The following is a 24,612-nucleotide window of genomic DNA, read 5'->3' as shown; positions in this document are numbered from 1 at the left end:
ATAAGGGATAATGTACCCCCTACTGTAAATGATAAGGATATTAGAAGTCACTGAGGGGTTGTTCTGTGACCATATAAAGGCACAAGGCTGCAGGCTGAGTTATACAGGGAACTCTGAGTATCACTCATGTATTATAAGGGATAATGTACCCCCTACTGTAAATGATAAGGATATTAGAAGTCACTGAGGGGTTGTTCTGTGACCATATAAAGACACAAGGCTGCAGGCTGAGTTATACAGGGAACTCTGAGTATCACTCATGTATTATAAGGGATAATGTACCCCCTACTGTAAATGATAAGGATATTAGAAGTCACTGAGGGGTTGTTCTGTGACCATATAAAGGCACAAGGCTGCAGGCTGAGTTATACAGGGAACTCTGAGTATCACTCATGTATTATAAGCGATAATGTACCCCCTACTGTAAATGATAAGGATATTAGAAGTCACTGAGGGGTTGTTCTGTGACCATATAAAGACACAAGGCTGCAGGCTGCGTTATACAGGGAACTCTGAGTATCACTCATGTATTATAAGGGATAATGTACCCCCTACTGTAAATGATAAGGATATTAGAAGTCACTGAGGGGTTGTTCTGTGACCATATAAAGGCACAAGGCTGCAGGCTGAGTTATACAGGGAACTCTGAGTATCACTCATGTATTATAAGGGATAATGTACCCCCTACTGTAAATGATAAGGATATTAGAAGTCACTGAGGGGTTGTTCTGTGACCATATAAAGACACAAGGCTGCAGGCTGAGTTATACAGGGAACTCTGAGTATCACTCATGTATTATAAGGATAATGTACCCCCTACTGTAAATGATAAGGATATTAGAAGTCACTGAGGGGTTGTTCTGTGACCATATAAAGGCACAAGGCTGAAGAGGTAGATGGGCAGTTGATACAGTAGGTGTAGGGCTATGGGCAGACAGACGTGACAGTAACATGATCGGGTGTCGGAGCCAAACACAGTAAGTAAATATGGTTACTAAGCAGACTTTGCATACAGACGTGAGGTGCAGGTAATTAAAGCTTCCCAGGAGTAGCCGACTTTGACACTGGGCTCCTGACATTCCTCCTCTCCGGCATCTCATTCCCAGACTGAAGGATTTGGTGAAGCCCCAGGAGTCATCACTAAGGGGCAGTTGTGCTGTGCCAAGGCTGGTGCCAGTGGTGCAGACCAATCAGACTGGCAGAATAAACAGTACAATTATTGATTGGGTTAATGTGGGTCAGTTCCATCCTTGGTGACCAGGAGAAGGGCCAGGAGGCTGTGGGTGTTGGAAGTGGCCAGAGGTTCCATTCCATGCAGGACACGTGGAACTAAGGACCTGATATATTGGCTGTGGCTGGTGCCAATGGAGCATGGGAGGGGATGAGATGGAGCAGGAACTCAATGTGCCCGAGTGCCCAATCTGCTTTGTGCCCTATGACAATGTCTTCAAGACCCCCCTGATCCTGCCTTGTTCCCACACCTTCTGCCTTGAGTGCCTCTCCAAGCTGTGCGTCTTCCAGAGGGAGCTGGACACCTTCTTCTGCCCATTGTGTAGGGCGCTGGTCACTATCCCACCAGGTGGCATCCCAAAGCTGCCCCCCAATATGAGTCTGGTTTCCCAGTTCCCACCATGGATGGGGCAACTCCAGGAGGTGTGGATGGAGGGATCAAAGCTCTGCTGGAGAAAGAGGGGAGACCAATCCTATGTCACCACCACCCAGAACTCTGTATCCCAGTTCCCAGGGGGCCCTGAGGAGAACATGATAATCACCATCTACTTACTGGGCCCCACCACCTCCCACTTCACTCAGCCGGGGGACCTGGTGAGAATCCCACAGTCACTACCCCACCATCGCTGCAGCTTCTGTCTGAGGAACTATGCCTTTGTCCTATGGATCTTCATCTGCTGTGTCATCCTCCTCTTCATCATGATCTTCTTCCCAACCTACATCCACTTCTGAGCTCAACATGGAGAGGCACCATTTGTGTGGCGTGCAGGATCAAGGCAATTGGGGACAATGAGACTTTGCCCAGATTCACTTTTTAGATAATGTGGCCCTGTGGCCCCTTAGTTGTTGCTGACAATGAATTGTATTCCAAATGATGGGCTGTAGGCTAGGAACCATTGACAAAGATATACTGTCTCTTCTTATCCTACTGTCCCCAACTTGATCTACTGTCTCCATCTTGTGCTACTGTCTCCATCTTGTCCAACTATCTCCATCTTGCCCTACTGTCTCCATCTTCCCCTACTGTCTACATCTTGTCTTACTTTCTCCATCTTGCCCCACTGACTCCATCTTATCTTACTGTCTCCATCATGTCCTGCTGTCTCCATCTTCTCCTACTGTTTCCATCTTGTCCTACTGTCTCCATCTTGCCCTACAATCTCCATCTTGTTCTACTGTCTCCATCCTGCCCTACCACCTCCATCTTGCCCTACAATCTCCATCTTGTTCTACTGTCTCCATCCTGCCCTACCACCTCCATCTTGCCCTATAATCTCCATCCTGCCTTACCGTCTCCATCTTGTCCTACCGTCTCCATCGTGTCTTACTGTCTTAATCTTGCATTACTGTCTCCATATGCCCTAGAGAAAAAGGGTTATTTAACTTATTTGAATGTATTACTATGAGTGGCAGCAATTCATTAGACCCCAAATCAATGGCGCCCTCTAGAGGAGGAAACATGGCGGGGTGATTGTTTGGAGCACAGAATGTAACACACATGGCAGCACCTTCATTTCCTCAGCAGGGACAGCCATACAAATATCATGTTATAAATGCACCATTGTACTGAGAGTTAAAGGGAAACATTTCTTTGTTTTATTCACACATCCGCACATTGTGTAGCTTTTTGTGTGTGTGTGCATATAAATCTCACGTGTGTCATTGCTTGTCTCTTGTCTCTCTCTTATTCTTCAAACTGCTGCCCTCCTGCTGTTATGAGTTACAACTCCCAGCAACCTCAGTCAGACAATGCTGGGAGTCTTAGCTCATTTGTAGACAAACCTCAGGTTAAAGTCACTACAGCCATGTAAGTACACTGAGATTCATGGTCAGACCTGCAGTAAAGCATCACTGTGACGCTGTAATTACCCCAGCAAGTAGGAACTCCCCCCCCCTTCCAAGAACTTTATAGATATGAGAGCTCAGTGGTTTCTTTGTCTTCTCTCTCCCACATCTCTAGTTAAATCAGTCCAGGTCTCTCCAGCCGACTCCTTTACCACATGCGAGAGCCCCAGGGTACCCCAAAGTACAGATTCCAGGCTGGGGCTCGCTCTGAAACTAAATTGGTCATTACATTCACCTGACGTGAACATCATTGTTGTGAGGGCTACTTCCCCTTTAAGCCACTCCCACAGAGGATTTTCCTATATTTGCATTGACGCTGCCCCCCGGCAGATAAATGAGCAGCGTGTCTTAAAGGGAAAGCATACAATTTTTAAACGTTTAAGGGGAGGAACGTATTGGTTGCACTCCAACTTCCAGGTGTAACGATCAGAGGGGGGGGGGGTCCAGTACCAATATGGACTTGGGGTACCTTGTCGTGATCTGATCGGCAAAGAACGTCAAATACCAACCTAAACAGTAGGAAGCACCATTCAGTAAGTGAATCATTGTCTCAAACAGCTTACAATCTAATGAGGCTGAACAATCCAAGAGCATTTGCATCAAGGAGGTTGCAGTCTAATTTCTCAGAGCCAGATCCTGCACCAAGAAACTTCCACCAATAGATTCCAAGCTCACTGTTAGACCCTTGGGATTGTGCCTTTTATTGCTTCACTGGATTGTAAGCTTTTAGGGAACAGCTCTATTTCCTTATTATTAGAATATAAACTGCTTGGGCCAGTTGGTTCTTTTGCTAGGTAGGCTATTGGGACAATACCAAGGGGTGGCCAGTTGCTCATGGTGCAGCATCAGAGCTGTCACTCACACGGAGTTTGTGTATTGTTGCCGCACCCCATTGTGTTGGTGTTGCTAAGTGGTGAGGGAAGGAGCAGAACAGGTCAGTCCATACACAAATCTCACCCTGAGCCAGAGATAAAGCTCAGATCTTATTGCTGTTACCAAGGATGAGGGTAACACAGACTATTGAGTACTTGGAGCAGATCTGCACAGACAAGGTGTAAGGAGACAGAAATGGAGTCAAGAACCAAGTCATGGTGGCCATAAACATGTCCACCAGAGAGATTTGCCTACTGACCAACAAGTCCATCAGCTAACTCAACCTAGCGACAAACAAGTCCATCACAGATTTCTACCTGGTGACAAACAAGTCCACCAGAGAACTCTACCTGGTGACAAAAAAAGTCCATCAGATAACTCAACCTGCTGACCAACAAGTCCATTAGATAACTCTACCTGGTGACAAACAAGTCCATCGGAAAACTCTACCTGGTGACCAACAAGTCCATCAGATAACTCTGCCTGGTGACCAACAAATCCATCAGAGAACTCTACCTGGTGACCAACAAGTCCATTAGGTAACTCTACCTGGTGAGCAACAAGTCCATCACATATCTGTACCTGGTGAGCAACAAGTCCATCAAAGAACTCTACCTGGTGAGCTTCAAGTCCATCAGATAACTGTACCTGGTGACCAACAAGCCCATCAGAGAACTCTACCTGGTGAGCAACATGCAAAACCCAGCAGGAGAGCTAACAAATGAGGTGACAATGAAGCCCTCTGCCAAGTTTATATGAATGGTTCCACCACCTATGGATATGTTATGGCCACAGAGGTTGCAGACCCAGATCCCGAGGGCCACCCCAGGAGCGCCACAGAGTGCCCTATTTGCTATTCCTCTTATGACAACATCTTTAAGACCCCGTTGAAGCTTCCTTGTGCCCATACCTTCTGCATGGAGTGCCTTGGACGACTGTGCCTCTTTATTAGGCATTTGCAAGAATTTCCGTGCCCTCTATGCAGAACTGTAGTGGTGATCCCCGTTGGGGGGGTCCCCAAATTACCTCCAAATCTTGATATTGTGGCCCAGCTCCCACCAGATATGCAGAACTTGCAGGAGGTCTGGGTGGAAGGGCACAAGCTCTGCTGGATGAGAAATAAGGACTCTGACCTGCACAGAAGCTCCTTGGTAACTGTCCAGCTGTTGTCCAACCCCACGGACAACAATGCAATTCAAGAGGGTCTGGTTGCTGTGCGCCAAAGCTTGTGTAGCACCCTCTGCAGGAACTTGTGGGGTCTTGGTCTAACCATTTTTGCATCTGGACTTTTTGTGTTCACAGTTATATTCCTACCTGTTTATATGAACTTTAAGTGACACAAGGAGAGCTCCTCCGGTCATATTGTCCTCTCTGGCTATGTCACCTGCAAGCATGGCAAGCACCCTCCTCCGTCTTGTCCTGTCTGGCTGCAAAACCTGCAAGTGTGCGGTGCACCCTGAAGAGTCTCTTCCTCTTTGGATAAATAAGCTGTAAGCTTGTAACCTGCAAGCTTGAAGAGCACCCTAGTACCATCTCATCCTCATTGGTTACATAGTTGTAAGCTTGAGGAGCATCCTCCACCATCTCATCCTCTTTGGATACAGAACCTTGAAGCTTGAGGCGCATCCTCCACCATTTCATCCTCTTTGGATACAGAACCTTGAAGCTTGAGGGGCAACCTCCAATATCTGGTCCTCTCTGGCTACAAAACCTGCAAGCTTGAGGAACACCCTTCACCATCTCATCCTCTTTGGATACAAAACCTGCAAGCATAAGGAGCACCCTCCAATATCTGGTCCCCTCTGGCTATGTAATCTGCAAGCTTGAGGAACAACCTGGCGCTATCTCTTCCTCTTTGGACATATAAGCTGGAAGCTTGAGGAGCAACCGCCATGAACCTCTACAGAAATAAGAGTTCAAATACCGTGTCTTTCAACAATAACAGTCAACTAACCACACAATGCACACACAGACACACACACAATGCTGCAGGAGCTTGAGGAACTGTCCTGGATAATTCCCAATAAGAATCAAGGAGAACAAGTAAGGGGTTGGGAAGGTCATTATTTATATTAGACCCTTCCTTGCCTTGAAGTCTCAGAGGCTCCTCCCATTGCTCCTTCTATCATTGCCATTCTATTTATGTACCATTGTTATAACATGTATGTATGTTCCGTGTGCATTAATAGGTGCAAGTTCATGGGGGGGAGAGGATAACAGAAAATTCTTAAACAGTCGAACAGGAGAAGCACCATGGCAGCACCCAGGTGGCAAATGTATAAATCACAATAGAACAGGCAATGTGATCTGCCAGTCATTGTAACACATGAGATATGCACCTATTTATTATTAAAGGGGAACTCCACCCAAAAATATTTTTTTCGCCTCCTAATGAACCTGACTCTTATGTAGCAATAATGTAGCAGAATATATTTGTATTTATACACATGGGTGGGAGCTGCCATACTATTTCCCTTCAGTATGAGGTTGTAGTTCATTAGGGCTGATATGAAAGCGACCCTAGTACAGCACTGAACCCTCCCCAAGTCATTTAGTGACAAGTGCCCAACCTTTATCTGCTCACTTTTGTTTGGTACAACATTCCTACTATGTGTGAATTACCCACTTACTCACCTGTCTCAATGGGCCATTCAATGCTGCACAATGAGGTCAAGATCCAGCTTGTAGAGAAATACAAATATACAGAGAAGGAATGTTCTGGGCACACAATAAGCTATACCCTCATACTGTACTGTCTAAGGGAATCAATATGGCACCTCCTCCTCCCATATGTATAAATACAAATATACAGAGAAGCAATGTTCTGGGCACACAATAAGCTATACCCTCATACTGTACTGTCTAAGGGAATCAATATGGCACCTCCTCCCATATGTATAAATACAAATATACAGAGAAGGAATGTTCTGGGCACACAATAAGCTATACCCTCATACTGTATTGTCTAAGGGAATCAATATGGCACCTCCTCCTCCAATATGTATAAATACAAATATACAGAGAAGGAATGTTCTGGGCACACAATAAGCTATACCCTCATACTGTACTGTCTAAGGGAATCAATATGGCACCTCCTCCTCCCATATGTATAAATACAAATATACAGAGAAGGAATGTTCTGGGCTCACAATAAGCTATAACCTCATACTGTACTGTCTAAGGGAATCAATATGGCACCTCCTCCTCCCATATGTATAAATACAAATATACAGAGAAGGAATGTTCTGGGCACACAATAAGCTATACCCTCATACTGTACTGTCTAAGGGAATCAATATGGCACCTCCTCCTCCCATATGTATAAATACAAATATACAGAGAAGGAATGTTCTGGGCACACAATAAGCTATACCCTCATACTGTACTGTCTAAGGGAATCAATATGGCACCTCCTCCCATATGTATAAATACAAATATACAGAGAAGGAATGTTCTGGGCACACAATAAGCTATACCCTCATACTGTACTGTCTAAGGGAATCAATATGGCACCTCCCTCCTCCCATATGTATAAATACAAATATACAGAGAAGGAATGTTCTGGGCACACAATAAGCTATACCCTCATACTTTACTGTCTAAGGGAATCAATATGGCAGCTCCCTCGCATGTGCTTAGAGTGTCCTCAAGTGTCCGTTTCACAAACTGGGGTGTTGGGCATTAAGTACATATCAATAAGTGTACAAGTTGAGTATGGCAGCACCTACAGACAAGAACCACCACATGGGAGCCACTGTTACTTTATTTAATAAAATAGCCCAAGATACAGTAAAAACCTAGAAAAAAAGACTATAAACAGTGATTTGTCAATGACTGTCCCTGACCCGGTGAGAGGGGGATTCACTAGTAACAAGTAATGGAGCACCAGGGAAAGGATTAAGTGCCCCATGATGAGGGTAGGTACATGTAGGTACACCATAGTGAATGTAATAAATAATAAAATAAAGGGCTGAGACTAAATTACAGGTCAGATAAAATATCCAGTGCTATTAGTCCAGCAGGAACAGACAGATCTAAGTTATAAAGCTCTAACAGTCCCATTGTTTCACAGTATGGCAGTTCCTACTGGAGCAGGTCACGATGATGAGAGAGAAGCCTGTAGATTTCTCTGTTGGTCTGTGGGTGTATTTGCCTGGCTCCTCCCACTGTGCCAGATGCAGCACGTAGATAAATCACGACTTAGTGGCTTGTGATTGGCTACAGGTTAGAAGTTCAGCACCTGCCTCAGCGCCGCCCCCTTTGAGCGGTCCATCTGCAGCGAGTAGATCCCCGAGTTGAAAGTGGCGCACAGAACAGAACTGCTGTCACACACCGCTAACGAAGACAGAGGCCCCGCCCCATCCAGGAAGAGATTGCTGAGGCATGCTGGGATGGGAGAGAGGGAAATGTGAGCTTGAGGGCCCTATTATGATGACATTCTCTACTACTGCTGAACTACAACTCCCACCACCATATGCTGAGAAATAATGGAAAGCACAGGTTAATGGTATTATTGGGGGCATCACCTCCAGTGTTCTGATCCCAGATCTTCACTGTGCAGTCATGGGACGACGTGGCTACTGCTGGGGTGTCACACATGCCCACGGGTAGGAAGATACAGGACGCTGTGCTCTGCAGATGCCCCCGGTATTCACAAACCTTGTCCTTGGTCTGTCTCAGGTCCCACAGCTTGAAACACAAACAACACATTTCCAACACTGTCTGCTATATCCCTGTAATATGTGTAAAGAGTAAATCTTCCTAGGATGAAACCCAGGCCCGTTTGTATTAGGGCCACTAGGAACCTATTCCTGGGCTGCTCTCTTTCCCATGGTCAGAACCTCCCCCTGGGTAAGTAAATCCAATCTCCCCCAGTACTTACCCAGGTACAGAGAGCTCTGATTCTCTGTACTTCCTGCTCCTGGGCTGCTCTCTTTCCCATGGTCAGACAGGAACCTCCCCCTGGGTAAGTGAATCCAATCTCCCCCAGTACTTACCCAGGTACAGAGCTCTGATTCTCTGTACTTCCTGCTCCTGGGCTGCTCTCTTTCCCATGGTCAGACAGGAACCTCCCCCTGGGTAAGTGAATCCAATCTCCCCCAGTACTTACCCAGGTACAGAGCTCTGATTTTCTGTACTTCCTGCTCCTGGGCTGTTCTCTTTCCCATGGTCAGACAGGAACCTCCCCCTGGGTAAGTGAATCCAATCTCCCCCAGTACTTACCCAGGTACAGAGCTCTGATTCTCTGTACTTCCTGCTCCTGGGCTGCTCTCTTTCCCATGGTCAGACAGGAACCTCCCCCTGGGTAAGTGAATCCAATCTCCCCCAGTACTTACCCAGGTACAGAGCTCTGATTCTCTGTACATCCTGCTCCTGGGCTGCTCTCTTTCCCATGCTCTTGCCTTGGGTGGGGTCCCTAGTGGCACCCGTACATGTGGGTGGAAAGAATACTGTAGCTGTGGGTACATAGAGTAGTCACTTACCGTAGCTTCACAGCCCTGACCCCCGAAGCCGTTGCTGCAGGTGAGACAGTAGTTGCCATCTTGGCTGACATCACAGTGCATCTGGATATACTGCTTCATGGGGAACGTGTGCGCCACCTGCAGGTCCCGGGAGTCCCACACACTGAAATCAGCAGGCACAGTATCACTTTAAATAACCCACACTCGTTGCACCACTTCCCAGTAACCAGAGTGCTGATTCTAAGTACTTCCTTCCTGTGGGCTGCTCTCCTCCCACAGGCGAGGGAACAACACAGTGATGAATACTGAGCAGCTGAGGCAGGGAATTGGCCACAGGCACAAACAGCATGGCAGCTCCAGAGTTGTGCCAATGCTAAACAGGTAAATAGTGGTCAATGCACAGACAAGTGCAGACTCCACCCCCTGACCCTCAATTCAGGTCCCTTAAAGGGACAGCTCAGTTGTACAGGGCATTAGAAGCAACCTCTACTGACCGGATCATCTTGTCTTCGGACGTCTGCAGCACGTAGGACTCCCCCGGCACCCAGCACAGGTGAGTTACCTGCAGGAGAACAGCATTAGCGTGACATAGAGAGTTTCTCTCATTCGCTGTGACTAGGATCACAACTCACCAGATTCCGGCAGATCCCAGTGTTCTGCACACACTGACCCGACTCCACGTCCCACTTACACAGGGTGTTATCCCGGGAGCCTGTCAGTAACAGTCTGCAGTCTGTAATCAGAGGGCGCTATATTACTCACTCCTGTAGTGCTGCCATTGCAATACAGGGTACTGACTGGGAGCTGCCATATTGATTGCTCACAGCACCTCACCTGCACTCACAGCCAAACCGGTGACAATTAAGTGGTGTCCCATAAACCTCTGGGCCGGGCCAAGCTTTCCATGCAGGTCCCACATCAGAACCGTCTTGTCCCTGGAGGCGCTGAAGAGTCGGTTCGACCCAAACACACAGGAGACCTGCACGGAGCACACAGACCAGTGAGGAGACTGAGTTCTATGAAGGTGCCGCACACAAGTTACAGCTTTGGGGGTATAGGGAATAATACCTTAGTCACCTCTCGCTCGTGCCCCACCAATCTCTTCAGGGCACTTCCTGTTCTCCAATTGGACACGACCACAGCCTATGGGAGAGAAGCTGAGTGGGTTACATGGGGGGCCTAGAGCAATAAGATATGTGAGGGCTTGGACTGGCACAGCTACTGCCTGGTTGTTAGGGTGAGGGAGCCATAGAAACAGGATTAGAGTTTTAATTCCATAATGAAAGCAGTAGAATGTAAGGGGAAATAAATGGCAACTCATATAAAAAAATATTACTTCCCCTTCAACTGATTGGTGAATATGTTTCCCAATAGAATCTCCAGCTACCGACATTCTGGCACCTTGGTGTTAATCAAATCCCAATGACCCCAAAGCTCCCCAGTTTCACACCCAGCACTTACCTTGTCCTTCCCCCCGGAGACGCACAGGTCGGATTTGAGAGCCGCGATGTAGGTAACGGCGTCATTGTGTGCCCGGCTGTGCTGGCGGGGTAGCTGAACTGGAGCGCACTCCTCCCTGCGGCTCTCGGCCCTGGCATATAAAATAATTATACAATATATAATAAAATGCTCTGACACTTTCATACATTCCTATTTATAAACAGTTGTGTTTCCTCTGCCCCAGCTGAGCTTCCTGTTCCCTTCCAATAAAGGGTAACTGCACTTGCCCTCAGCCTTGTGAGACTATACAGCTGATCCTAAATGTCAGTCCACATTCCCTGCCATAAAGCAAGTTGGTACTGCTGTCTGTGTCTGGAGATCCATTTCCCCATGCAAGCAGAACATTTCTCCCCAATGACACAGTTTCAGGCACAAGCACCCCCAGTCTGTACCCCACCCCCTGCCACTGTACCTGTATTTTGAGCCGTTCCTTTTAACTTTGCTCTGCAACTTCCCCATCGCCGGCGACTACACAGGGGGCGCCGTTTTAGTGAGAGTCTGAGGAGCAGACATCAGGGACCCCGTAAACCCATAGCGACCTGGTGGGAGATAAATGTCTGCTCAATGGGGCATCAGGTACAAATACACTCAATTGTCAGCATTAACTAGTCGCTTAACTTCCCCTTTAACTCTTTTTCTGTATACACATGTCTCATATATATAAACAGAGAAAGAGGGTGCAGGGAGGATGTTGAGGGTAAAACACAGACATGGAGGTGTAGGACTCACCCGCGCCAGCTCTCAGCATTATGTTAAATCTCATTAGGATAATGAGCCCAGCGACAGTGATTGACGTGACAGACAGGAGGATCGTTGGCTCACAGAGGGGTGGGATTAGCAAGGACACGGGAGTTGCACAGAGCTGTCACTCACCATAATGCTCTAATACCCCCTGCAGTAAAGCGAGGCAGTAGTGCTGTGTGTTTGTGGGCAGGAAGTAGAGACACAGCATGACCCACAGGCACAAATGTGACCCTCTCATCCTCACAGTTGCCCGCGACACTGCCTGCTGGAACTGCAACACATCATGTGACTCCCCCTACAACTCCCAGCAGCAACCCCCCATATAAAGACACACAGCACTCCATGGCCCTCAGCTGCTGTGCTGCACCACAATTCACTATCGACCGATCAATTCCTACAGCCCACTGTACGCACTGCAACTCCCGCTACAATAACACTATTAACACGGACTGTTCCTCCTCTCTCTCACACGCAGGACACTGGGAGTTGTAGTACAGCTACAGCAGGCCCCTCCCACCCCAATACAGTGGCGTCTGTCCCGTGTAATTACCCCACAAAGGGCAGCGACTCCCAGCTTCACGCTCCTTGCCTCGGGCACCTGTTTCCATAGCAACGCGGGGCCGGTATCCAGGACACAGTGCAGCGCAAAAACAATTCCCCTCGGCTGTGCGCAATGGTTCCGCCTTCCCGCAGAACTACTTTTGCCACAATTCCCCGTGACTATCAGAGTTTTGCAGCTTCCCATAAGGACGGAGCGAATCTGTGGCCCAGGCTGGGCTGAGTAGGGCAGCGACTAGTGCAAGGGAAAGTCTGCTGGAGCAGCAAGGTGAAGAGGGCCCTGCTGAAAAGAGCTTACAATCTAAAATCTAAGCACTGTCCCAGAAGACAGGGTGCAGGGAGTTGTAGTTTAAACTAAAGGGCTGTAGTCTGGGACACTTAATGTACAGCAGCTCCTGTCTGGCCTGCAGGGAAACAACACAGACACTGGGGGGGCTTATTTGGGGGTCACTGGGCAAATTTGCACCTGGGCAGTAACCCATGGCAACCAATCAGATCAGTCTGCTTTCACTGTTCAACCTGCAGCTGGCTGAAAAGAAATAATCAATGACTGGTTGCTATGGGTTACTGCTCAGCTACAAATGTGCCCAATGTTTATAAATGAGCCCCAGTGAGTCTGAGCAGCACAAGGTACAACCTATATATTATACACTTACATTATGTGCATATATGATATGGGGGTGACAGAGGAAAGATGGGGGGCTGTGCCTATATATTATACACTTACATTATGTGCATATATGATATGGGGGTGACAGAGGAAAGATGGGGGGCTGTGCCTATATATTATACACTTACATTATGTGCATATATGATATGGGGGTGACAGGGGAAAGATGGGGGGCTGTGCCTATATATTATACACTTACATTATGTGCATATATGATATGGGGGTGACAGAGGAAAGATGGGGGGCTGTGCCTATATATTATACACTTACATTATGTGCATATATGATATGGGGGTGACAGGGGAAAGATGGGGGGCTGTGCCTATATATTATACACTTACATTATGTGCATATATGATATGGGGGTGACAGGGGAAAGATGGGGGTATATCTGTGCCTATATATTATATACTTACATTATGTGCATATATGATATGGGGGTGACAGAGGAAAGATGGGGGGCTGTGCCTATATATTATACACGTACATTATGTGCATATATGATATGGGGGTGACAGAGGAAAGATGGGGGGCTGTGCCTATATATTATACACTTACATTATGTGCATATATGATATGGGGGTGACAGGGGAAAGATGGGGGGCTGTGCCTATATATTATACACTTACATTATGTGCATATATGATATGGGGGTGACAGGGGAAAGATGGGGGGCTGTGCCTATATATTATACACTTACATAATGTGCATATATGATATGGGGGTGACAGAGGAAAGATGGGGGGCTGTGCCTATATATTATACACTTACATTATGTGCATATATGATATGGGGGTGACAGGGGAAAGATGGGGGTATATCTGTGCCTATATATTATACACTTACATTATGTGCATATATGATATGGGGGTGACAGGGGAAAGATGGGGGGCTGTGCCTATATATTATACACTTACATTATGTGCATATATGATATGGGGGTGACAGAGGAAAGATGGGGGGCTGTGCCTATATATTATACACTTACATAATGTGCATATATGATATGGGGGTGACAGAGGAAAGATGGGGGGCTGTGCCTATATATTATACACTTACATTATGTGCATATATGATATGGGGGTGACAGGGGAAAGATGGGGGGCTGTGCCTATATATTATACACTTACATTATGTGCATATATGATATGGGGATGACAGAGGAAAGATGGGGGTATATCTGTGCCTATATATTATACACTTACATTATGTGCATATATGATATGGGGGTGACAGGGGAAAGATGGGGGGCTGTGCCTATATATTATACACTTACATTATGTGCATATATGATATGGGGGTGACAGGGGAAAGATGGGGTATATCTGTGCCTATATATTATACACTTACATTATGTGCATATATGATATGGGGGTGACAGGGGAAAGATGGGGGGCTGTGCCTATATATTATACACTTACATTATGTGCATATATGATATGGGGGTGACAGAGGAAAGATGGGGGGCTGTGCCTATATATTATACACTTACATTATGTGCATATATGATATGGGGGTGACAGAGGAAAGATGGGGGGCTGTGCCTATATATTATACACGTACATTATGTGCATATATGATATGGGGGTGACAGAGGAAAGATGGGGGGCTGTGCCTATATATTATACACTTACATTATGTGCATATATGATATGGGGGTGACAGGGAAGATGGGGGGCTGTGCCTTATATATTATACACTTACATAATGTGCATATATGATATGGGGGTGACAGGGGAAAGATGGGGGGCTGTGCCTATATATTATACACTTACATAATGTGCATATATGATATGGGGGTGACAGAGGAAAGATGGGGGCTGTGCCTATATATTATACACTTACATTATGTGCATATATGATATGGGGGTGACAGGGGAAAGATGGGGGTATATCTGTGCCTATATATTATACACTTACATTATGTGCATATATGATATGGGGGTGACAGGGGAAAGGATGGGGGCTGTGCCTATATATTATACACTTACATTATGTGCATATATGATATGGGGGTGACAGAGGAAAGATGGGGGGCTGTGGCCTATATATTATACACTTACATTATGTGCATATATGATATGGGGGTGACAGAGGAAAGATGGGGGTATATCTGTGCCTATATATTATACACTTACATTATGTGCATATATGATATGGGGGTGACAGAGGAAAGATGGGGGGCTGTGCCTATATATTATACACTTACATTATGTGCATATATGATATGGGGGTGACAGAGGAAAGATGGGGGTATATCTGTGCCTATATATTATTACCCTTACATTATGTGCATATATGATATGGGGGTGACAGAGGAAAGATGGGGGGCTGTGCCTATATATTATACACTTACATTATGTGCATATATGATATGGGGGTGACAGGGGAAAGATGGGGGGCTGTGCCTATATATTATACACTTACATTATGTGCATATATGATATGGGGGTGACAGAGGAAAGATGGGGGGCTGTGCCTATATATTATACACTTACATTATGTGCATATATGATATGGGGGTGACAGAGGAAAGATGGGGGGCTGTGCCTATATATTATACACTTACATTATGTGCATATATGGGGGTGACAGAGGAAAGATGGGGGGCTGTGCCTATATATTATACACTTACATTATGTGCATATATGATATGGGGGTGACAGGGGAAAGATGGGGTATATCTGTGCCTATATATTATACACTTACATTATGTGCATATATGATATGGGGGTGACAGAGGAAAGATGGGGGTATATCTGTGACTATATATTATACACTTACATTATGTGCATATATGATATGGGGGTGACAGAGGAAAGATGGGGGTATATCTGTGCCTATATATTATACCCTTACATTATGTGCATATATGATATGGGGGTGACAGAGGAAAGATGGGGGGCTGTGCCTATATATTATACACTTACATTATGTGCATATATGATATGGGGGTGACAGGGGAAAGATGGGGGGCTGTGCCTATATATTATACACTTACATTATGTGCATATATGATATGGGGGTGACAGAGGAAAGATGGGGGGCTGTGCCTATATATTATACACTTACATTATGTGCATATATGATATGGGGGTGACAGAGGAAAGATGGGGGTATATCTGTGCCTATATATTATACACTTACATTATGTGCATATATGGGGGTGACAGAGGAAAGATGGGGGGCTGTGCCTATATATTATACACTTACATTATGTGCATATATGATATGGGGGTGACAGGGGAAAGATGGGGGTATATCTGTGCCTATATATTATACACTTACATTATGTGCATATATGATATGGGGATGACAGAGGAAAGATGGGGTATATCTGTGCCTATATATTATACACTTACATTATGTGCATATATGATATGGGGGTGACAGGGGAAAGATGGGGGCTGTGCCTATATATTATACACTTACATTATGTGCATATATGATATGGGGGTGACAGGGGAAAGATGGGGTATATCTGTGCCTATATATTATACACTTACATTATGTGCATATATGATATGGGGGTGACAGGGGAAAGATGGGGGGCTGTGCCTATATATTATACACTTACATTATGTGCATATATGATATGGGGGTGACAGGGGAAAGATGGGGGTATATCTGTGCCTATATATTATACACTTACATTATGTGCATATATGATATGGGGGTGACAGAGGAAAGATGGGGGCTGTGCCTATATATTATACACTTACATTATGTGCATATATGATATGGGGGTGACAGAGGAAAGATGGGGGGCTGTGCCTATATATTATACACTTACATTATGTGCATATATGATATGGGGGTGACAGAGGAAAGATGGGGGGCTGTGCCTATATATTATACACTTACATTATGTGCATATATGATATGGGGGTGACAGAGGAAAGATGGGGGCTGTGCCTATATATTATACACTTACATTATGTGCATATATGATATGGGGGTGACAGGGGAAAGATGGGGGGCTGTGCCTATATATTATACACTTACATAATGTGCATATATGATATGGGGGTGACAGAGGAAAGATGGGGTATATCTGTGCCTATATATTATACACTTACATAATGTGCATATATGATATGGGGGTGACAGGGGAAAGATGGGGGGGCTGTGCCTATATATTATACACTTACATTATGTGCATATATGATATGGGGGTGACAGGGGAAAGATGGGGGGCTGTGCCTATATATTATACACTTACATTATGTGCATATATGATATGGGGGTGACAGAGGAAAGATGGGGGGCTGTGCCTATATATTATACACTTACATTATGTGCATATATGATATGGGGGTGACAGGGGAAAGATGGGGTATATCTGTGCCTATATATTATACACTTACATTATGTGCATATATGATATGGGGGTGACAGGGGAAAGATGGGGGTATATCTGTGCCTATATATTATACACTTACATTAAGTGCAGATATGGGGGTGACAGAGGAAAGATGGGGGTATATCTGTGCCTATATATTGTACACTAACATGATGTGCATATATGATATGGGGGTGACAGAGGAAAGATGGGGGGCTGTGCCTATATATTATACACTTACATTATGTGCATATATGATATGGGGGTGACAGGGGAAAGATGGGGGTATATCTGTGCCTATATATTATACACTTACATTAAGTGCAGATATGGGGGTGACAGAGGAAAGATGGGGGTATATCTGTGCCTATATATTATACACTTACATTATGTGCATATATGATATGGGGGTGACAGGGGAAAGATGGGGGTATATCTGTGCCTATATATTGTACACTAACATGATGTGCAGATATTGGGGTGACAGGGTTGGGTCAGTAGGGATGAGGGATGAGTTTCGGGGGAGATGGTGCAGATATGAGTGACACACAGGGGGTGCCCCGCCCTGATACCTGGAGATGACTGGGAGAGTAAAGAGACTCAGGGAGAGCAGGAATGTGACTTGAGCAATATGGGAGCCACCTGAGTTCTCCTCCCAGATGTACAGGAAATACCTGCTCATGTCACTCACACTGTGAGACTGGGAGGGGGGGGGGTAATTAAAGGGTAAATACACCTACTTACTGTACATTGTAAAACTATTGGTGTTTCAGTGGCAGCACAAGGGCACAGAGGGAGGGGCTCGGCACAAGTACTTGTACAGGTCCCACTATATCACCCCTCAGTCTGGGGAGGGGCTGCTACAATATTTGTCCTGGAGGCTGGGGGCAGAATGAGGGTGCTGGGAGTTGGGGCCAGTCAGATGGTGCAGCAGGGGCGCTTGGATTGGATGAATGTGGGTGGGGGCGGAGAGTTTGAGCTGGTGGCCCCGCCCCTCCCTACCTGTCCGACAGGTGCAGCGCGAGTGAAGATCAGAGAAGTCAGAGGAGCAGGGGCCACTGTGCGGGATGTCGGGGCCCCAGACTTGGGCAGGAGACTGGATCCGGGAGGAGCAGGAGCCCAATGACCCCGCAATGATCCCGCCCGCACAGCCCGACACTGCGGAGCCGCAAACTGGAGGGACCTGCCGGGAACACGGGGGGCAACTGCTCTGGTTCTGTTTCCCGGACAACAAACTCATCTGCCCCCAGTGCCGGAGCCGCTGCCTCAACCACAGAACTGTCCCCTTGGCGGAGAGAGCCGCCCACATCCGGGTGAGTCCCAAATACACCCGCACTCTCACTGGCCTCTGGCACTCACAGGGTTACTCTCCCCCTATACACGTATACTGTAGCAGCCTCTGGCACTCACAGGGTTACTCTCCCCCTATACACGTATACTGTAGCAGCCTCTGGCACTCACAGGGTTACTCTCCCCCTATACACTTATACTATAGTGGCCTCTGGCACTCACAGGGTTACTCTCCCCCTATACACTTATACTGTACCAGCTGCTGGCCTCTGGCACTCACAGGGTTACTCTCCCTATACACTTATACTGTACCAGCTGCTGGCCTCTGGCACTCACAGGGTTACTCTCCCCCTATACACTTATACTGTACCAGCTGCTGGCCTCTGGCACTCACAGGGTTACTCTCCCCCTATACACTTATACTGTACCAGCTGCTGGCCTCTGGCACTCACAGGGTTACTCTCCCTATACACTTATACTGTACCAGCTGCTGGCCTCTGGCACTCACAGGGTTTCTCTCCCTATACACTTATACTGTACCAGCTGTTGGGCTCTGGCACTCACAGGGTTACTCTCCCTATACACTTATACTGTACCAGCTGTTGGGCTCTCTGGCACTCACAGGGTTACTCTCCCTATACACTTATACTGTACCAGCTGTTGGGCTCTGGCACTCACAGGGTTACTCTCCCTATACACTTATACTGTACCAGCTGTTGGGCTCTGGCACTCACAGGGTTACTCTCCCTATACACTTATACTGTACCAGCTGTTGGCCTCTGGCACTCACAGGGTTTCTCTCCCTATACACTTATACTGTAGCAGCTGCTGGCCTCTGGCACTCACAGGGTTACTCTCCCTATACACTTATACTGTACCAGCTGTTGGGCTCTGGCACTCACAGGGTTACTCTCCCTTTACACTTATACTGTACCAGCTGCTGGGCTCTGGCACTCACAGGGTTACTCTCCCTATACACTTACTGGCCTCTGGCACTCACAGGGTTACTCTCCCTATACACTTATACTGTACCAGCTGCTGGCCTCTGGAACTCACAGGGTTACTCTCCCTATACACTTATACTGTACCAGCTGCTGGCCTCTGGAACTCACAGGGTTACTCTCCCTATACACTTATACTGTAGCAGCTGCTCGGCTCTGGCACTCACAGGGTTACTCTCTCCCTTTACACTTATACTGTAGCGACTGCTGGCCTCTGGCACTCACAGGGTTACTCTCCCTATACACTTATACTGTAGCAGCTGCTCGTCTCTGGCACTCACAGGGTTACTCTCCCTATAAACTTATACTGTACCAGCTGCTGGCCTCTGGCACTCACAGGGTTACTCTCCCTATAAACTTATATTGTAGCAGCTGTTGGGCTCTGGCACTCACAGGGTTACTCTCTCCCCATGCAGTTATTCCGTTCCAGTGCTAGGTAGTGGCACCCACAGGGTTACCCGCATGTAATGCAGGGGTGCAAATACCCAGCCATGCAGGAGGCCAGTGCAGCCATTGAGTCCAGTAATAATGGGCATAGGAATGAATGACAGGGCAATACTTTGTGTACATAAGGACAGGTGACAGCAATATAAAGGTGTTGCCTACTCACACTACTGGCATTATGGCTGCCCTCCTGTAGCTACATGGCCAACCTCCATCCTTCTGACTCAATACTGAACTACAACTCCCAGCATGCTCTACTAGCCCAGGAAGAAATTGCCGCTCAGTAGCAGGTGGAAGGTTTCAAACCTTTAAAAACAGCATCTCACAACTAGTTAGCCATTAACCACTGACCAGCAGCCACAAATGAATTATTTGCGAAGGCAACTTGCAGTTGGTCCATTCTGGTTTGTGACACTTTCTGTGTCGCTAATCTTCGCTTTGTTGCTATGGTCTGACCATTCCTAGCAACCAGGGGCGAGTGGGATACAGCAATACAAACAGGTTAGGTGAGTCTGCAACCTGCTGCACCTGATATCAGACACTTCCCCTTTAAACTGATGCCTGGTTGTTTGGGTATGAGGGACCTTAGCAACCAAGAATTTTGTTTTTGTTTGAGTGGCTGAATAGAAGAGAAATAAAACACAATCACAGCAACCTCGCTAATAAACTTCTCTCTGGTTGTCAGGGTCACTATCCCTAGCAACCATATTGCTTTATACTTTTCAAATCATTAAATGCTTAAAATGGTGCCAACTGCAAAGATGCTTCCAAAATATAAGTATTGACGAAGGGGGGTCCCCATACACATACAGGGCCAATCCCGGAGGTCACGGGAAGCACCTTGAGACTGAGATAAAAGGCCCGTGTCAGGCAGGGTTACACATAAACCCCAAAGGGAAGGCGGAGGGGCGGGGGGAATGGTTTTCTGTTGCACAATTGGGTAACAAGGCTCCTCTATGTGTGAGTCCAGCAGCACAATGGGCCCTTTATCATCAATAAGAAGGGATGGAGTTGGGTTACTGGATATCAGGGTAGAGTGTCATTAGGAGGTAACGTCCACCCCTCTGCCAATGGCACATTCCTGAGGGCTCACCACAGGTTTATACACAATGGATTATATGCTCAGCTGAATCTGCACCCTCAGCCTGTGGCACCGGCCGAACCCCCCAACCCAAGTCAATATCTGCACCCTAGTATTTATTAAACTGAGTAGTTGCACATGTGAGCTAACAGCACCCATCCACTCCCATAACACAGCGCCTTCTAGTGGCCACACACACACACACACACATATATATATATAACTAATTAAAGCTATTCCATTTCCTCTGCCCCAGAACAAGATGGTGGACCGGTGTGAGAAACTGCAACTGCAGACGGCTGGGATAGAAAAGTACTTGGGGGAGACCCTACCCGCAAAGACCCCACGTGTTGCGGTAATGCCAATTTACTTACACATTGGGCACTTCAATTCAGGGCTGCTTCACCTTTACTTTAACTTTTAATATATTATACAATTCTCAGCAGCTTTTCAATTGGTCTTCATTTTTCTAATAGTTTTAATTGGTCTTCATTTTTTTTTTAATACACTGTAATTTTTAAATTATTTGCCTTCTTCTTCTGACTCTTCCAGCTTTTAAAATAGGGGTCAGTGACCCTATCTAAAAACAAATGTATAGTCATTGCTACGTTTTATTACTCATCTTTCTATTCAGGCCTCTCCTATTCATATTCCAGTCTCTTATTCAAATCAGTGCATGGTTGCTGGGGTAATTTGAACCCTAGCAACCAGATGGCTGAAATTACAAACTGGAGAGCTGCTGAATAGAAAGCTAAATAAGTCATAAAATGAAAACCAATAGCAAATTATCTCAGAATATCACTCTCTGCATCATACTGACAATTAACTAAAAGGTGAACAACCCCTTTAAGCACATTTTGAATTGGTCTTCATTTTCTCTTTGTTTATTTAATTAATCTGCCTCCTTCTTCCAGCTTTCAAATGGGGGTCACTGACCCCATCTAACAACAAATGCTCTGTAAGGCTACAAATGTATTCTTATTGCTACTTTTTATTCGTCATCTTTCTATTCAGGCCTCTCCTATTCATATGCCAGTCTCTTATTCATATCAGTGCATGGTTGCTGGGGTAATTTGGACCCTAGCAACCAGACAGCTGAAACTGCAAACTGGAGAGCTGCTGAATAAAAAGCTAAATAACTCAAAAACCACAAATAATAAAAAATGAAAAGCAAATGCAAATTGTCTCAGAATATCCCTCTCTACATCATACTAACAGTTAATTTAAAGTGAACAAGCCCTATAAGGGAAGGCTCAGAACCACACCAAGTGTTGCTAAGCAAATAGTGAATATATATATGAGTAATAACAGTGATGGAGGCAGATCGTGCCCTGTACTGAGGGGCAGGGGTAGCCGTTTGTGCACTTAGGCTCCACCCCTCAGATCTAATGCAAATCCTGGTTGCCCCCAATGAACAGGCGACAGCCAGAGAGGCCCGGGAGCTGGTGATCCAGAGACTGAACCTGATCAGGTCGGTGTGTGACAATGAGGAGCAGCGGCTGCTGGAAGAGATCCATGCGGAGGAAGAGAGAGCCCAGCAGGGAATCCTCACCCAACGTGCCCACTGGAGCCAAGCGGCCCACAAACTCTCCAACATTAGGTCCTACCTGGTGGACACACTGACCGAGCTCGATGACCTCAGCCTCGTTGTGAGTACTCCTCTATCTGGTTGCTAGGGTCACTGTCTCTAGCAACAAGGCAGAGCCAGTATAAATATGATCAGCACTAATCTAAATGTTTGCTCTTTATTAATACAGAATTCGGATGAAGCCATAGAAGAGAGGTGAGTTCATGGCAATGCCCTTCCACTGGGGGGCGCTGTACAAATATATCGGTCCATATGTGCCCAAACTCCTGCCCTAACTCCCCGCAATCTCTTGTCAGGACAGAGGAAGCAGAAGGAATCTTAGAGCCGCAGGATTCGGACAAGTTAAACTTTAACCCAAACTGCGTCCAGAGTCCAATGCTGAACAGACTGTGGGCTTCCTCCATGTTCTGCTGCAGCACAGGTCAGTGCCAGGCACACTCCCATCAGCTGCCACTTAACTGCTGTTTAACCCCAAACACCAAGTGATGCAAATCAAATTCATACAGTAAACACACACAAATCTGCTCAAGGGGAAGTTAAACAACAGCGGGTGTGTGTGATACCTGCAATTTCCTCAGCACAGTAACCCTTCATCTGCCTCACCCTAAATCCACCAAAGCAGGTTGCTGGTAAAGTCATGCTGGGAAATTCCCGAGGGCCTATAATAAAGCCCTATTAGCCTTGTAGCTGCTGGGAGTTGTATGCCCAACATCTCATTCCCAACCCAAGGGCTTAAAGGAGTGGTTCACCTTTAAATTAACTTTAAGTATGTTATAGAATGGCAATTGGTCTTCATTTTTTCTTAATTTATATTTTTTGAATTATTTGCCTTCTTCGTCTGACTCTTTTCAGCTTTCAAATGGGGTTACTTACCCCATCTAAAAACAAATGTACTTTTTATTCCTCATCTTTCTATTCAGGCCTCTCCTATTCATATTCTAGTCTCTTATTCAAATCAGTGCATGGTTGCTAGGGTGGTTTGGACCCTACTAATCAAAAAAATTAAAAACAATTGCAAATTGTCTCAGAACATCCCTCTCTACATCATATTAAAAGCTCATTATTCTATTTCCGGCAGTGTGTGAGGACCTGGCGTTTAATATGAAGACCACGGGGCCCCTGTTGGCGCTGACAGAGGACAAGATGCTGCGGTTTCTCCAGAAAAAGCCCAAGAACTATTCCGACGAGCCGGAACGCTTTAACCACTGGCCCAACTGCTTGGCTAACAAGTCGTTCCAAGGTGGCACCCACGCATGGAAAGTGAACGTGGAAAAAAGTGGCGCCTACAAACTGGGCGTGGCCTACTGGTCCATGGCACGCAAGGGCTCGGGAAATGACTCCCGACTGGGGTACAACCCAAACTCCTGGGTATTTTCCCGATACGACAAGGACTTCTGCTTCTCCCACAATTCTGAGCATCAGACGGTGGAACTGCTCAGAAGCCCCAAACAAATCGGGGTTGTGCTGGATTTCGACCTGGGGGAACTCATCTTTTACGACCCCATCGCTTGCGTTATTCTCTATACCCACCAGACCAGGTTCCGACACCCCGTTTTCCCTGTCTTTGCTGTTGCAGACGAGACCATAGCCCTCATACAGTGAGACTAAAGGGGAACTTTTACTATTTATATGCAAAGGAATATTTTCCCAACAGAAACTGCCCAAATAATAGTGTTACATAGAAACATCTTGGCTTAGCAGCATCTGTACCCCAACATCTCTGCACCACTTGTTTGGACTCTGTACAACAACCTTCTACTACAGCAGTGACATCACAGGACTTTCTGTTTATTCTCTGTTACCCACATTTGTACTGTATTTAATTTGTACTATAAATTATTGTCACCTCCCTCCTCCCATATGTATAAATACAAATATACAGAGAAGGAATGTTCTGGGCACACAATAAGCTATACCCTCATACTGTACTGTCTAAGGGAATCAATATGGCACCTCCTCCTCCCATATGTATAAATACAAATAT

At 46.2% G+C, this 24,612-nt stretch overlaps 4 protein-coding genes across 8 annotated transcripts; 3 read left to right on the top strand and 1 right to left on the bottom strand.

Annotated features, from left to right (window-relative positions):
- Positions 1 to 841: 841 nt before the first annotated feature.
- On the top strand, positions 842 to 2,228 carry LOC108699496 (E3 ubiquitin-protein ligase RNF183). Its single transcript, XM_018231603.2, has one exon. It carries the CDS (start codon positions 1,372 to 1,374, stop codon positions 1,960 to 1,962), a length of 591 nt encoding a protein of 196 aa, XP_018087092.1. The 5' UTR covers positions 842 to 1,371; the 3' UTR covers positions 1,963 to 2,228.
- Positions 2,229 to 4,703: 2,475 nt separating this feature from the next.
- Positions 4,704 to 5,285, top strand: LOC108698844 (RING finger protein 223). The gene has a single exon (XM_018230691.1). It carries the CDS (start codon positions 4,704 to 4,706, stop codon positions 5,283 to 5,285), a length of 582 nt encoding a protein of 193 aa, XP_018086180.1.
- A 2,408-nt stretch (positions 5,286 to 7,693) lies between these two features.
- On the bottom strand, positions 7,694 to 18,360 carry wdr31.L (WD repeat domain 31 L homeolog). 4 transcript variants are annotated; one of them, XM_041572268.1, is made up of 10 exons: positions 18,227 to 18,360; positions 11,323 to 11,449; positions 10,872 to 11,001; positions 10,479 to 10,553; positions 10,245 to 10,389; positions 10,043 to 10,143; positions 9,905 to 9,972; positions 9,432 to 9,573; positions 8,475 to 8,637; positions 7,694 to 8,334 (listed from the first exon to the last, which is right to left on the bottom strand). In XM_041572268.1, exons 2-10 carry the CDS (start codon positions 11,367 to 11,369, stop codon positions 8,174 to 8,176), a joined length of 1,032 nt encoding a protein of 343 aa, XP_041428202.1. In that variant the 5' UTR covers positions 11,370 to 11,449; positions 18,227 to 18,360; the 3' UTR covers positions 7,694 to 8,173. The 4 variants fall into 4 exon arrangements, with proteins under 4 accessions (XP_041428202.1, XP_018084873.1, XP_018084876.1 ...); XM_018229384.2 differs by lacking the exon at positions 18,227 to 18,360 and adding an exon at positions 12,205 to 12,455; XM_018229387.2 differs by lacking the exon at positions 18,227 to 18,360 and adding an exon at positions 11,784 to 12,168.
- On the top strand, positions 18,292 to 24,477 carry bspry.L (B-box and SPRY domain containing L homeolog). 2 transcript variants are annotated; one of them, XM_018229383.2, is made up of 6 exons: positions 18,292 to 18,537; positions 21,297 to 21,395; positions 22,459 to 22,689; positions 22,798 to 22,823; positions 22,925 to 23,049; positions 23,707 to 24,477. In XM_018229383.2, the coding sequence occupies exons 1-6, from the start codon at positions 18,292 to 18,294 to the stop codon at positions 24,228 to 24,230; spliced, it is 1,251 nt and encodes a 416-aa protein (XP_018084872.1). In that variant the 3' UTR covers positions 24,231 to 24,477. The 2 variants fall into 2 exon arrangements, with proteins under 2 accessions (XP_018084872.1, XP_041428201.1); XM_041572267.1 differs by lacking the exon at positions 21,297 to 21,395.
- Positions 24,478 to 24,612: the final 135 nt, after the last annotated feature.

The sequence above is a fragment of the Xenopus laevis genome, chromosome 8L, assembly GCF_017654675.1.
Source record: "Xenopus laevis strain J_2021 chromosome 8L, Xenopus_laevis_v10.1, whole genome shotgun sequence".
Lineage (NCBI taxonomy): Eukaryota > Metazoa > Chordata > Amphibia > Anura > Pipidae > Xenopus > Xenopus laevis.
This window is presented reverse-complemented; position numbering and strand designations above follow the sequence as displayed.